Consider the following 13,755-nt stretch of genomic DNA (forward strand, 5'->3'; position numbering starts at 1 on the left):
AATGATGGATTCCACATCTTCGCAAGGTGAGAAATAAAATAAACCCACCGAACCCCTCAGTTGTAGGCCTTCAATTGGTACAAATTCTGAAAAATGATAATCAATGGCACTTCTTCCCACTGATTGCACTCAATGAAGAATGCCATTGCAACCCACCATGAAAAACAAGATAACAACCCCGGAGCTACCCTGTATTCATCGAGAAAGTGAGAAAAAAAGGGTGGAGTGGTAAATGGAAACCTACCTCTATCACATGCAGTGGAAGTAAAAAACTACCGTCATTGGTGTCGCTCAACCGATTTAACAATTTAGGGATTGAGAAGTCATAAGAAACGTTTAGTATTTGTATTCCTCAAGCGGCCAAAATAGGATTCATTTCTTCCACCTCCGTGGTGCAAACATAGGCCTTAGCCTTTATGGGGTACTTGCTTCATGGCGTCGTGAAGGGATGTTCTGAATAATACTACCATTTCTTCTAGTCCTAGCCATGGTGTTCTAATAAAACTGATAAAAATTAAAAGAACGATGGAAATTTTAGGGAAATTACCTCTGAAACTTTTCTTCTCAACAATGGTTTCTTCTCCAAAATCTCTAATTCAAATAATGTAATTTTTAGGGCTCAGGTAACTTCCTTTTAAAAGGGCTTTTTACACTTTAACGATTCATATATCCGAGAATAAGGGCACAATCAGTTGCGTATAGTTGTAACCCTTCCTGACACATGGTGAAGTGTATGTTGCAAGTTAAGGTATAAAGTGTATTTAATAAACTTCTTCTTGTGTTACTTCTCATCTCATAGAACCAGGTTCCAATAAGAGTCACTTTATAACTCTTCTTCAAACCAGGTGGGGGACAAATTGTTATGATACTCACTATTACCGACTCGTAACCTGATTGGGTCTAGGTCGAGTTTTACACAGTTCGCACTTCAAGTTTGCGTGACACTATGAGTTAGCATGTAAGACACTCAAACCCCTCTATGAGACCGCACGATGTGGATTCACACACCATCACATAGGCGAACCCACATCGTATAAACACATGTTAAACCTAGAGTAGAGTACGTGCCGACATGCATGGAACCTACCTACGAAATCACATCTATGAATAGTAACCATATCATATAAATACACAGCTTCACCCATCTAAAGGATACACATAAACACCCAAAAAATATTAAAAATATTTAAAAAATTCTAAAAATCTTTAACTTATATTTTCGAAATATATGAACAAAGTACTAAAAGTTCTATAAAAGAAAATATTTATTTTGATAGTTTTCTTTTTGTAAACAGTATTGTATAAATTTGAATTTTTAATAATTTAATAAAACATTGTTAAATTTCTAAAATAATGCCCAACATTCAAAAACTTATATAATAATAAAATAATTAAAATTACCAAATTTCTGAAAAAATAAAATTTAAAATTTAAAATTTTCCAAAATTATTTCAAAAATTATAAAATAAAAATATATAAATATTCAGTAAAATTAATTTTATTTTTAAAATTTCAAAAATTCATTATTTTCTATTATTTTTAAATTTTATAAAGTTTAGAATATTTTTGCATATATATTATATAAAGTTTCCTTTTAATTTTGAGGAAAAATATTTGTTGGAAAATTTTATAATTTTTCAAACTTTGGAGCTTTTATTTTATTTGTTTTCATATTCTGAAGATATTTTTCGAACATTTATATATATATATACACATATATTGGATTTTATGATCTTTTGAATTCTTATAGTTTGTTTTAGAATTTTCACGCTTTTTATTAAAATTTAAAAGTTACGCGATACTATTTACAAAATTTTTTTTCTCAAAACTTTGGAGTATTTTAGTAATATCTATTTGTTTTTTATTTTTCATATATAAAATTTTAAAACATTTTTTTATAATTTTATTAGTTTTTAATTTTAATAATGTACGGACTTTTGTTTTCTTATTATATAATATTTAAAAAAGTCAAAATTCAGAGTTGGATTGGATAATAATTGACGCTATTTTCATTTTTTTCTTATCCATTTTTAAAAGTACGGGACATAAGTACTTTATTTTTAGATGGACCATTTTGCTCATATTTGAAATTGATAGGGATGTATGTGAAATTTAAACTATTTTAGTACTTTACATATTAACTTTTTTAGGAAAAAAAAAAAGAAACAGGTAAGATATTCTCTCTTTTAAAAAAATTCCAACTAAGAAAATTCCCTTTCATTATTTCTTTTGTCTTTCCCCCAAGTATTCCCTTGCCCTAAAACACTGTTCTTTCTTTTCACTGTTAGGAAAAAAAGAAAAAAACCATATTCAAAGAACAATCCAACAAACACCATCGTTGTTGGATAATCCAACTGTTTTGGTTTCCGAAACTAACCCAAAAGCAAAAATGCTTAACCGCCACCATATCCTCCTTCCCATCCTCCTTTTCTCCGCCTTTCTCGCCGCCGGGGACGACGGCGCAACCATGCTCAAGATAGCTTCATCCTTCCGCCCTCCTCCCACTGGGTGGTCTTCCACTTCTTCAGACAACTACTGCAAGTGGCCTGGCATAAATTGCGACAAATCCAACAGCGTTACTTCCATCAACCTCTCTTCCAAATCCCTGTCTGGGACCCTTTCCCCCGACATCGCCGACTTGTCGGAGCTCCAGACTTTGTCACTCCAACGCAACGCCTTGTCCGGGACCATCCCATCTTTGGCCAACCTCTCCAGCTTACAAGAGGTTTACCTTGACAGCAACGCCTTCACCTCTATATCCCCAAACGCCTTCTCCGAATTAACCAGCTTGCAAAAGCTGAGTTTGAGTGACAATGCCGGTTTAAGTCCATGGACTTTCCCAGATTTGTCCCAATCGACGGGACTCGTTGAACTTCAACTAGACAACACCAGCTTGTTCGGTTCCTTGCCTGATATCTTCGATTCTATGAACAGCTTGAAAAGTATAAGGCTGTCTTACAACAATTTGAGCGGCACATTACCAGCTTCTCTCGGTGGATCAATGGTTCAGAATCTTTGGATCAACAATCAGGATGTTGGGTTCAATGGTACTTTACAAGTTTTATCCAACATGACACAGTTGTCTCAGGTTTGGCTTCAGAAAAACTTGTTTACGGGTCCGATCCCAGATTTGTCTAAATGTTTGGATATTTTCGATCTTCAGCTTAGAGACAATCAGTTGACAGGGCCGGTTCCCAAATCTTTAATTGACCTTCCAAACTTGAAGAATGTTTCATTGTCTAATAATAAATTGCAGGGTCCTTTCCCAGAATTTCCTACCTCAGTTGAGAAAAAAGTTGTTGATGGAAACAATAATTTCTGTAATAGTAATGGGGATCCTTGTGATCCTCAAGTTACTACATTGCTTGAGATTGCTGGGGGTTTTGGGTACCCTGTGCCTCTTTCTGATAAGTGGCCTGGGAATGATGCTTGCGAATGGTCCTTTATTTCTTGTGATTCACAAAAGAATGTGATTACAGTGAATCTGGAAAAGAAAAACTTGGTCGGGACGATTTCTGCGGCATTTGCCAATCTCATATCATTGAAGAACTTGAATCTGAGTGGTAACGGATTAACTGGTTCAATTCCTGATAGTCTGACTAAGTTGACTAGTTTGCAGCTTCTTGATGTGTCTAATAACAATCTTAGTGGAGACATCCCAAAATTTTCGAATTCAGTAAAATTCTCATACTCGGGGAATAGTTTACTTGGAAAATCTGGTGGTTCTGGTGATGGAGGAGATTCAGGATCTGGAGCATCCGCTGGAGGTTCGGATGGTAACTTGAAAAGTGGCCATAGTAAGAATTCGATTGCTATGATTGTCGGTATTATTGCTGGTGTATTGATTTTTGTTGCTGTTGTTTGCTTTGTTTCTTATAAGTATGTTATGAACAAGCGGTACGGAAAATTTGGTAAGGTGGAGGGCAGTGATGCTGAGAGGGGTGTGGTTAAGAGTCCAGAAAACGGTGGCAGAATGAATGGGAATGGGGGAGTTCCCAGTGAAATGCTAAGCCAAAGCAGTGGGGATCGTAGTGACCGCCATTTTTTTGAGGGTGGAAATGTAGTGATCTCAATCCAAGTACTAAGACAAGTGACAGATAATTTCAGTGAGGCCAATGTTTTAGGAAGAGGTGGTTTCGGGGTTGTTTATAAAGGGGAACTGCATGATGGCACACAGATTGCTGTCAAAAGGATGGAATGTGTGTCGACCGGTACTAAAGGAATGAATGAGTTTCAGGCAGAAATCGCAGTGCTTACAAAAGTTAGGCATAGGCATCTGGTTGCACTTTTGGGTTACTGTATTAATGGTAATGAGAGACTCTTGGCTTACGAGTATATGCCTCAAGGTACCCTAAGTCAGCATCTCTTTGAATGGCGGGAAAATGGATATGCTCCGCTCACCTGGAAGCAGAGAGTCACCATTGCACTGGATGTTGCACGAGGGGTTGAGTATTTGCACTCTTTGGCACAACAAAGTTTCATTCACAGAGATTTGAAGCCCTCCAACATTCTCCTTGGGGATGACATGAGAGCAAAGGTTGCCGATTTTGGACTGGTTAAAAATGCACCCGAAGGCAAATACTCTGTGGAGACAAGATTGGCAGGAACGTTTGGATATCTTGCTCCTGAATATGCTGGTATGTGAATTTTTGTCTTCAAATGCTGTAAGATTTTATATGAGCTTACTTGCTTAGTTATGCATATTCTGTGATAATTTTCTCTAGGCAAATTAAACCTTTCAATGTAATTTAGATGTATCCTCAATGTCTCAAACGAGGAATAGCTAAGATATTAGCTGTTAATATGATTGGGGCTCTACATGGTATTATCAAGCTAGCTTAAACAGCGTACTTTATAAGTTATGAGGCCATATTCAGTATTCTTACGTTAAAAGATTAAAAATCATGATTGACTGAAACAATTGTCTTCTGATTAGCATTTATAATATTTGATGTTTGATATTTGGGTTTAATGGTATTATTATTGCCTTTTGCCTGGCTGTTTTGTAACTTTGTCATTTTTGTTGTTTGGTTAAATGTTATATTTTTCTAAATAGAGATACTGTTTTAATCTGAACAGCAACTGGAAGGGTGACTACGAAGGTGGATGTTTATGCATTTGGAGTGGTCTTGATGGAGATAATAACTGGCAGAAAAGCTTTAGATGAGACCTTACCCGATGAGAGGTCACATCTGGTCACATGGTTTCGCAGGGTCCTTACCAACAAAGACAACATTCCTAAAGTGGTTGATGAAACAATCAACTGTGATAAGGAGGCAATGGCAAGTATCTTCAAGGTGGCTGAGCTGGCAGGACACTGCACAGCTCGTGAACCATATCAGCGACCTGACATGGGGCATGCTGTAAATGTGTTGGGCCCCCTTGTTGAGCTGTGGAAGCCTACCACCCAAGAGGAAGACGAAAACTCGGGCATTGACCTTCACATGAGCCTTCCTCAGGCTCTACTAAGATGGCAAGCAGATGAAGGTACTTCAACAATGTATGGTGATGTATCATACTCCCAAACCCAATCAAGTATTCCTGCAAAACCCTCGGGATTTTCAGACACATTAAGCTCATCTGATGGTCGGTGATGGAAGTGGGATAAGTGGCATAATTTTGAAGAGGTATGTACTGTAAAAAATGTTACGAGGGCAAAAAACACACAAAAAAGGAAGGCCAGGTTGAGTTGCTGTCGAGTCGATAACGGAGTGTATTATGGTCTTATTATGTTTTATTTATTCGGATTGTTCTCTTACTTTGTTGGGCTAGACATGAGCCAAAAGAACTCTTGTTGTTTCTTATTATATTCTTCAACAGCTAACCGAGTGATTTTTGTTTGGAGTATTTACAGAGGGAAAAATAGGGGTTTTGGGGAGGAGAGGGAGGGAAAGAAAGATTGTATCATGTTCTTTTAATCTTTTTTTCTATTGTAATGTATAATTATTGTTGAATCATTTTTTATTCATTTCTTTATTAAAATAATAATAATAAGTTGCAGGTTGGAGATAGAGGAAGGTTGGTTTCTTTCCTAGAGGCCGAGAAAGGATAAAAACCGAGTGATTGCATCAATCAACTGAGTAAGGGTGGATTTGGATGGGCGGTTGGGTGCGGTGCGGTACGTTTAGCTTACTTTTTGTCTCACGCTTCAGTATCGCTGCAATATCTAATGTCACCGCCACAGCTGTTTTTACACTAACCGCAGGTAAACGCACCGCCCATCCAAAATCACCCTAAGTTTCGAGTTTATCAACTCTTTCTTGAGTTTATGCATTAGTTAGGTTTGTAAACAGTTTCGTGGGTATGAATAAAAGCTTGAAAGTCAATACTTACGTCACATGGCTTTGGGAAGTTTCCATTGAAAAAAGTAGGATATATTTGTTAGTGCCAACTACACATGTGGTAGCTGTCTTTTTCCTTTTCCTATTTAAAAAATGTATTCCAGATGAAGGTTTGATTTGATGGTTTGGATACGTAACCGTGACAAGCTGACCAATTGAATTAGGGTTTGAAAATATGAAAATGACAGCAGGAAGAGGAAGAAGTAAGAAGATTAGCTGAGGTGTGACAGACCCACATCGTGGTGGTTGGAAATTTATCAATTCAGGGATTTCTTCCAATTTGATTGCTTAGAAGGGATGGATGAATGATTAAACATATTCTTATTTTTGGATTATTTGTGTTGACAGCAACTATAATGTTTTAACGCCTATACTATACGTAATTCTCTGTCCAACATTGCTGGTTGCATTTATGCCTTACCTGCAATTCTATTATCGCTCCAACATAATCCATCTACCATCTGTTTTCTTTTTTAACATACAATCATTTTTATTGTAATTACACCTTAAACTTTAACATCTTATACTTATTTCTTTAAATTATCAATTAGCTCTTTTTATTATTAAAATTATTAATTTAATTTTGAATATCAAAACGAGTTTTGAAAATCTTGGAACAAAGATTTTTAAAACATCTATTTTATAATTTTCATTAAAGTTTTCATTTTAAATGTCAAATAACGTCTTATATGTTATTTAACAGTTAGATTAACGATTTAAGTAATGAGAAAAATTAATTGATATAACATTAATATAGTTTAGGGATGTAAATAAAATGATTTAAAATTTAAGAATCAATTTAAAATGAAGGTCATAATTTAAGGATATTTGATGCAATTAACTTTTACAAATAATACATATTTAATAGTCAACATTACAAAACATAATCTATATGAAATTGTAATATATTTAGACTTAAATAAAAAAATTAATCTAGACAAGATCTACAGTTGGTGGGATTAAGCCAAGGCCTCATCGGCCTCTAGTATGCTGGATCTAGTTCTTAGCCAATGATTGAATTTTTTATTTAACTTTTATCTAAGTAAAAGTACTAAAAAAGTCGTCACATTTTATCTCGAATTGCCTTATATACCATAGAAGTATTTTATTGCCCGTGGATGAGGAATTGACTCCTTCGATGGGTGTCGCAATGGCTTTATTTATAATTTTCTTATCTATTATTTTGAAGATTTATAAATTTTCATTTTATTGGATGAAATTTCGTTGAATTAGATTTATAAGAATTAAAAACCCCATTTTTCAATACAAAAAAGTGAAACCTTTAGTTCTTGAATTTTTAACCATATTTTATTTCATTAGTTTGACTACTTAAATTTGTTTGTTTTGTATTTTCAGAATATGAGCTTGTGATTTATTATTATCGATCCTATTTATAGGATAGAAAATGAGTTTGTCATCTTTATCGATATGTTATACCAATAAATAATTTAAACTTCCATAAAAATAAAAAAATCTAAAAATACTGAAATCTAAAACTCTACAAATTTTTATAAAAATGTAAGATAAAAATAAAAATCTAAAATTTTACAGAAATTATTAGAAATGACAATAGTTCCAAATTTAATGAAAAGTAAAAAAAAGCATAAAAATAAATTTATAAATTATAATATTTTCAAATTTTCAATAAAATTTTTAAAAATATATAAAATTTTATAAACATTTTTAAAAAGAAAGAACTTTTAAAATATTTTTAAAAAATTCAAAAAATAATAAAAAATTATGAAAAATCTTCAAAATTATAAAAATATATTACTGTTGGAGAACTTAAACAGATAGAATAGGAACGAAAGAGAAGAGTGAAGGAGAGAGAGAGAGATTGATGATTGAGAGAGAAGAAGACGAATAGGAAAAACCAATGCCAAATTTCATAACTAACTCCTCTGCATGAATGGAGGTTAAAAAGGGGAAAGAAAACAATTAGAATGGTTGTCTTACAAAAGGACAAAACACACTGTTTCATTAAACAATCATTGTACCTCTAATACCCCCAAAAACGTTCCATATTAGTAAAACGAAAAGGTAAAATACAACGTTTAAAAGGGTAGCAACACAATTGAAATAGAAAAAAACATAATTGAAATAAACAAAATTAAAAACAGTGGAATTTCTATTTTGGTCCATATCAATTGCTCCTACTACGAACTGGATCCTTGTCCTCAAGAATCAAAACCAGGATATTGCTACTACAAGTCTTGTAGGTTCTCCTAAGTTGAATCATCAGGAAGCGTAAGGACTTCATTCGCTGCATGATTTCCCTTCTTTACCATTCTTCTTTCCAGAATTCTTGAGACATAATTGAATATGGACTCTTATGGTAATGCCAATTTGCTCATGTTCATGGATTGGATGTTATATAGTATACATATATATACTAGAAATCAAAGTGAGTTGGGTTTGAATGGTATAAGTAGCTTGTGTGGCTTGTAATAGTTTATATGGCCTTGTTGTGTATTAGCGCCAATGTGGCATATTGGTTAGATGTTTAGGAGGATGATGTATGATATATTTTGGCATGGTTTTGGGACGTTTTGAGTAGGTTTAAATGTTTCTAATTGCACTCTTTTAACTACCTTTAGGAGTTGGTTTCAAAACAAACACCAAATGGCCTATTTTTGCGCACCAAATAGATTCCTCATCTCGACTTTGAACTCCCCTCGTTGCGACGATGACAAATAGTTTGTGATGTCCTGGGATCAAGTGGTCCGATGATGTGACGTGACAAACTATTTTGGTGACTTCATGACCTGGAGGAAGTCACATTACGACGTCGTTTTGAAATTTTGAATTCTTTGCAGTTTGGTCCTTATTCGATCCTAGGTCAACTTTAGAGCTTACGTAAGCTCGTATAAGACTCGAAAAAGGTTTTAATTTACTCTGAATGATTTAAATGATTGAAATTATTGGGTTTCAAATCGTTTTATTAGTTAAATTTTTGCAATTATTCCATTAGCAACTGTAACATCTTGTAGCTCGGACCCGACCATTGGGTCGACGAGGGGTGTTACACACTAGCTTTCAGTTCCTTATATATTCAAAGATAGGCTTTTACTTTTAATAAAGTATACGAGTCATGCATAAATAGCCCATCATCCACTCAGGATTAAGGTATGTTACACTATGAACGCCACAAGCGAATAAATCCATAAACGAATTTAGGATCTATTCTACTTGGGTCCTATCCGATGTACTATCAGTCCCTTCGGTCAAATCTATGTTTCTATCTTTTGGGAGTCATCCGCTCCAATGACCAAGATAAAACATCTTCCCAATCAGACTTGATAGATGACATATTAGTCTTTCAACATATTTGCTCATTTTTGTTAGACTAAGGGCATGTTCAGGTTCGTCTACTAATATAAGCTGTCTTTTCGTATTACGATCTGACCACGTAATATAGCTTAGTATTAGTTAAACATTAGAAAACCAATGTGCTAATATTTTCTTCCATTTTTCTTTGCATGCAAAACCATTAAGGACAATATACAAAGGGTATTAATGTGATTCATGGATAATTTTATTTAACCAATTTGTTTGAAAAAAATACAAGTGTACATAGACGAAAATACTACACTTAATATACCAAACCAACAGAGACTTTCTACTGCAGAAGCATAAGAAACCTTTCTCATCTTCTTTCTTTCTTTCGCCATCTTAGGACAATCTTCAAAAGAAAGATGTAATCTTGTACAAAAGGTTGAGATCCCTTCTTTGAATCGGTTATTGCATAATGTTCCAACATTTTGTCTATGTATGAAGCTTGTGATAATGCTATCAGTTTGTTCTTTCGATCCTATAGGATTTGAATACCTAGAATAAAGTTAGCTTTTCCCAAATCCTTCATGTTAAATTGTTAAGTTAACCACAATTTAATCGATGATAATGTCCCTACATCATTTCCAATGAGTAGAATGTCTTTGACATACAGAACGAGAAAGACCACATTTCCATATCCAATATGTTTATAAATACAATGTTCATCTACATATTTCTCAAATCCAAATGTGTGACGCTTGATAAAATCTTTGATTCCATGAGCGAGATGCTTTCTTAAGTCCATATATGGATCTAAGCAGTTTGTAAAATTTATGCTCATTTCTTTTAGTTATATATCTGGTGGGTTGCATATATAGATGCTCTTTTCAAGATAGCCATTGAAAAACATTGTCTTGACATCCATTTGCCAGATCTTGTAATCGAGAGCCCCCAAATGGATAATAATATGCGAATTGACTTGAGAATGACAACAGAAGAAAATGTTTCTTCGTGCGATACCTTCTGTTTGAGTATAACCTTTTGCTATAAGTCTAACCATGTAAGTTTCCATTTTTCCATTCACACTTCTTTTCTTCTTGTAGACCCACTTACACCTTATGGGTTTTATATCTTTCAGTAAGTCTACAAGTTCCCACATTGATTTGGTATTCGTAGAATCCATTTCAGATTTCATAACTATTTCCTAGAGCTTGGAATCAACACTATGTATCGCTTCATCATATGTGAGTAGGTCATCATCTCCGTGTTTAGTACACTCTGTATCGCTTCATCATATGTGAGAGACCCTTCCACTACGACGAAACACCCTATGATGTTGATCATTTGCGAGTCTACTATTAAGAGTTGGTTCTGGAACTGTTTCTATAGGGCTTTGTGTTTTTATTGAAAGTTCCTTGAGTACTTATTTACTTCAAGGCATGAAGCCATTCATGTAACTTTCCACAATAAAAGTAGTACAAGTTGACACTATCACTATTTGCTCTTTCGAGTTATAAAATAAACCACTAATTATTCCTTTTAGATATCCCAAAGACATGCATAACTTTATCCTTAAACCCAACTTCCTTGCATCTTTATCCAATATGTGGGCTAGGCATCCCCAAATCCCAAAATGATTTAGATTTGACTTTCTTTTGAGCCACGATTCATATAGAGTTTTAGATACTACTTTAGTTGGTACGCCATTCAGAATATAGCAAGCCATTTGTAATGTATTTCCCGAAAAGGAGATAGGAAGCTTCGAATAACTTAATATTAATCAAACCATGTCTAAAACAGTTTGATTTATTCTCTCTACCATACCATTCTATTATGGAGTTCTTGGCATAGTTATCTAGGATAGAATCCCATTCTCTATGAGATACCTTAAGAACTAATCTGATAAATATTCCCTACTTCAATTAGAACAAAGTGTCCTTATAGTTAAACCTAATTGTTTCTCTAATTTTGCTTGAAACTCTTTAAATTTATCAACATTTTCACTTTTGCAGTGCATTAGGTACAAATACCCATATCTGGAATAATCATCAACAAATGTTACATAATACTCGTAACCACCTATTGTACTGACGTTCATGGGGCCACATACGTCAGTGTGCACAAGTTCAAAGGGTTTTATGGCCCTCAATCCTTTTGCATTAAAAGATTGCTTAGTCATCTTACTTTCTAAGTAAGATTCACATTGTGGAAGATCAACTTGGTTAAGTGACCATGAAGTGTCATCTTTCACAAGTCCAGTATTTTTTATTAGTTAATATGACCAAGTCTCAAATGCCAAAGGTACGACTCATTGAAGTGAGAAGTTTTAAGTCTTTTATTTGAAATGTCAGTTTTAAGTAATGTGTACATCTTTGGTTTGATAAAATAGAGATTATTTTACATCTATCCATTACTGGTAAGATTGTGATTTCTAAATATTGCAATACTATTATTAAAAGTCATGGTCAAGTCGTCTTAAAATAAATGCAACAGGATTTAAGTTCCTTTTGAAACTTGGAACATAGGAAACATCTTTTAAAATAATCTTCCTAAATTATCAAAATAAATATATACATCTCCCGTTGCTTCAGGTGTGAAACTTGTTCCATTTCTGATCCGCAATAATAAGATCTTATCTCTAAGATCTTAAGTTTCTTCAAACCCCTATAGAGAAACACACACATGATTAGTGACTACAGAATTAATAACCACTGATCAATCTTCCACTAAGCAAGCTTTTATCGTAAATAATCTCATACCTTTTTCCTTAGTGACTAGGCAATGTTTTAACTTTTTACAATTTGCCTTGAAGTGCCCTTTGTTATTGTAGAAGAAACATTTAGACTTGGATAAGTCTTTAGGCTTCTTGGTTCTCTTCTTTTCCACTTGAAGTGACCCAAAGGACCTAACCTTGTTTCTTTTAGTGTGTTTTCCCTTCCCTTTAGAGGAAGAAGCAACTGGTAAGTTTTCTTCTACTTTTTGATTTGTCATAATTTGATGTGTCAAATTAGGCTTCCCATTACGTTTAACGATTTTGTTCCCGAGAAATTTATGTATTTTTGTCGTGTTTTTGCTTAGTTCTATTTCTTTGTGTTAATAAGTGATCAATGTGCATTTTATGTCATTTTGAGACCCGAGATGACCAATTAGCATCTAGGGCATCTAATGAGGTTGGTGGATGATGTAAAGAGTTTAACGATGGCCCAAATAGAGCGAGAACATCACCGAGAAGGGGGTATCGTGAAATCGAAGCATGAAAGTCGTGATACCCTTGACATTGTTGAAACAAGAAAGATTGAGCTACCAAGAGTGATATTGCGATACTGGCCCTAGGGTATTGCGATATCTAAAGCTCTCAATGACCCCCAATTTCAATACTCTTAACAATATCGAGATACCAGGTACTGGGTATCGTGACATCGCTGTCGAAGGAGACAAAAAATTATCGCAAGGGAAATCATTGTCTAACATGTCCCAAACCAAAATTAGATGATTAAGGGAAATTCGGTCAAGATTTTTGTACGTGAACTCTACTAAAATTGGTCAAATTGGTTGAGGCAAGGGACACACTACACATTTTTAAGTTTAGAGTATTTTCTTTTAATCTTTTAGGGTTTTAGCCTTCTTCATCATAATCTAGGTTTTACTTTCATGTTCATTTCTAGTTTTCTTTAGTTTCTTGTTTTTAGTTAAGTTGGTTATTTCTGTAGATAGGATATATTTACTTATCTATTCCTCCAAGCTCTCTTGTAGTTACACTTTAATCCATTAGTTTAATGCCATTTAGCCTTGCTACATTGTCTCTATTAAAAATAATTTCCTTAGTGTTCTTGTTTGCTTTTCCTGCTACCATATTGCTCTATCCAAGCTTTTTGCAAAAAAGCTTGGGTTTTTAATGATTTTCTTAGGGTTTAAGTTAATGTTGGTTTTGTTAGATTTTTTGTTGTTAATGGGTTTTAATACAAGTATGCATGGCTAAATATCTAGCGGTTGGTTGATGGAAAATTTTGGGGACTGAATTGCAAAACTTGACTAAATCAAATATACTTAAAAACATAAGATTGATGCTCTTAAGGGAAAATTAAGATAAGTGTGACCGAGAGGAGAACTTATCAGACATTAATTTGATAAGTCTCAGGTT

General features: G+C 34.2%; 1 protein-coding gene across 3 annotated transcripts; it reads left to right on the plus strand.

Moving 5' to 3' along the window:
• Positions 1–2,232: 2,232 nt before the first annotated feature.
• Positions 2,233–6,738, plus strand: LOC105777067 (receptor-like kinase TMK4). 3 transcript variants are annotated; one of them, XM_012600125.2, is made up of 3 exons: positions 2,233–4,637; positions 5,080–5,627; positions 5,996–6,738. In XM_012600125.2, exons 1-2 carry the CDS (start codon positions 2,390–2,392, stop codon positions 5,592–5,594), a joined length of 2,763 nt encoding a protein of 920 aa, XP_012455579.1. In that variant the 5' UTR covers positions 2,233–2,389; the 3' UTR covers positions 5,595–5,627; positions 5,996–6,738. The 3 variants fall into 3 exon arrangements, with proteins under 3 accessions (XP_012455579.1, XP_012455578.1, XP_012455577.1); XM_012600124.2 differs by having other exon boundaries at positions 6,002–6,738; XM_012600123.2 differs by lacking the exon at positions 5,996–6,738 and having other exon boundaries at positions 5,080–5,957.
• The last annotated feature ends 7,017 nt before the right edge of the window (positions 6,739–13,755 follow it).

Source organism: Gossypium raimondii, chromosome 10 (assembly GCF_025698545.1).
Source record: "Gossypium raimondii isolate GPD5lz chromosome 10, ASM2569854v1, whole genome shotgun sequence".
Taxonomy (NCBI): Eukaryota; Viridiplantae; Streptophyta; class Magnoliopsida; order Malvales; family Malvaceae; genus Gossypium; species Gossypium raimondii.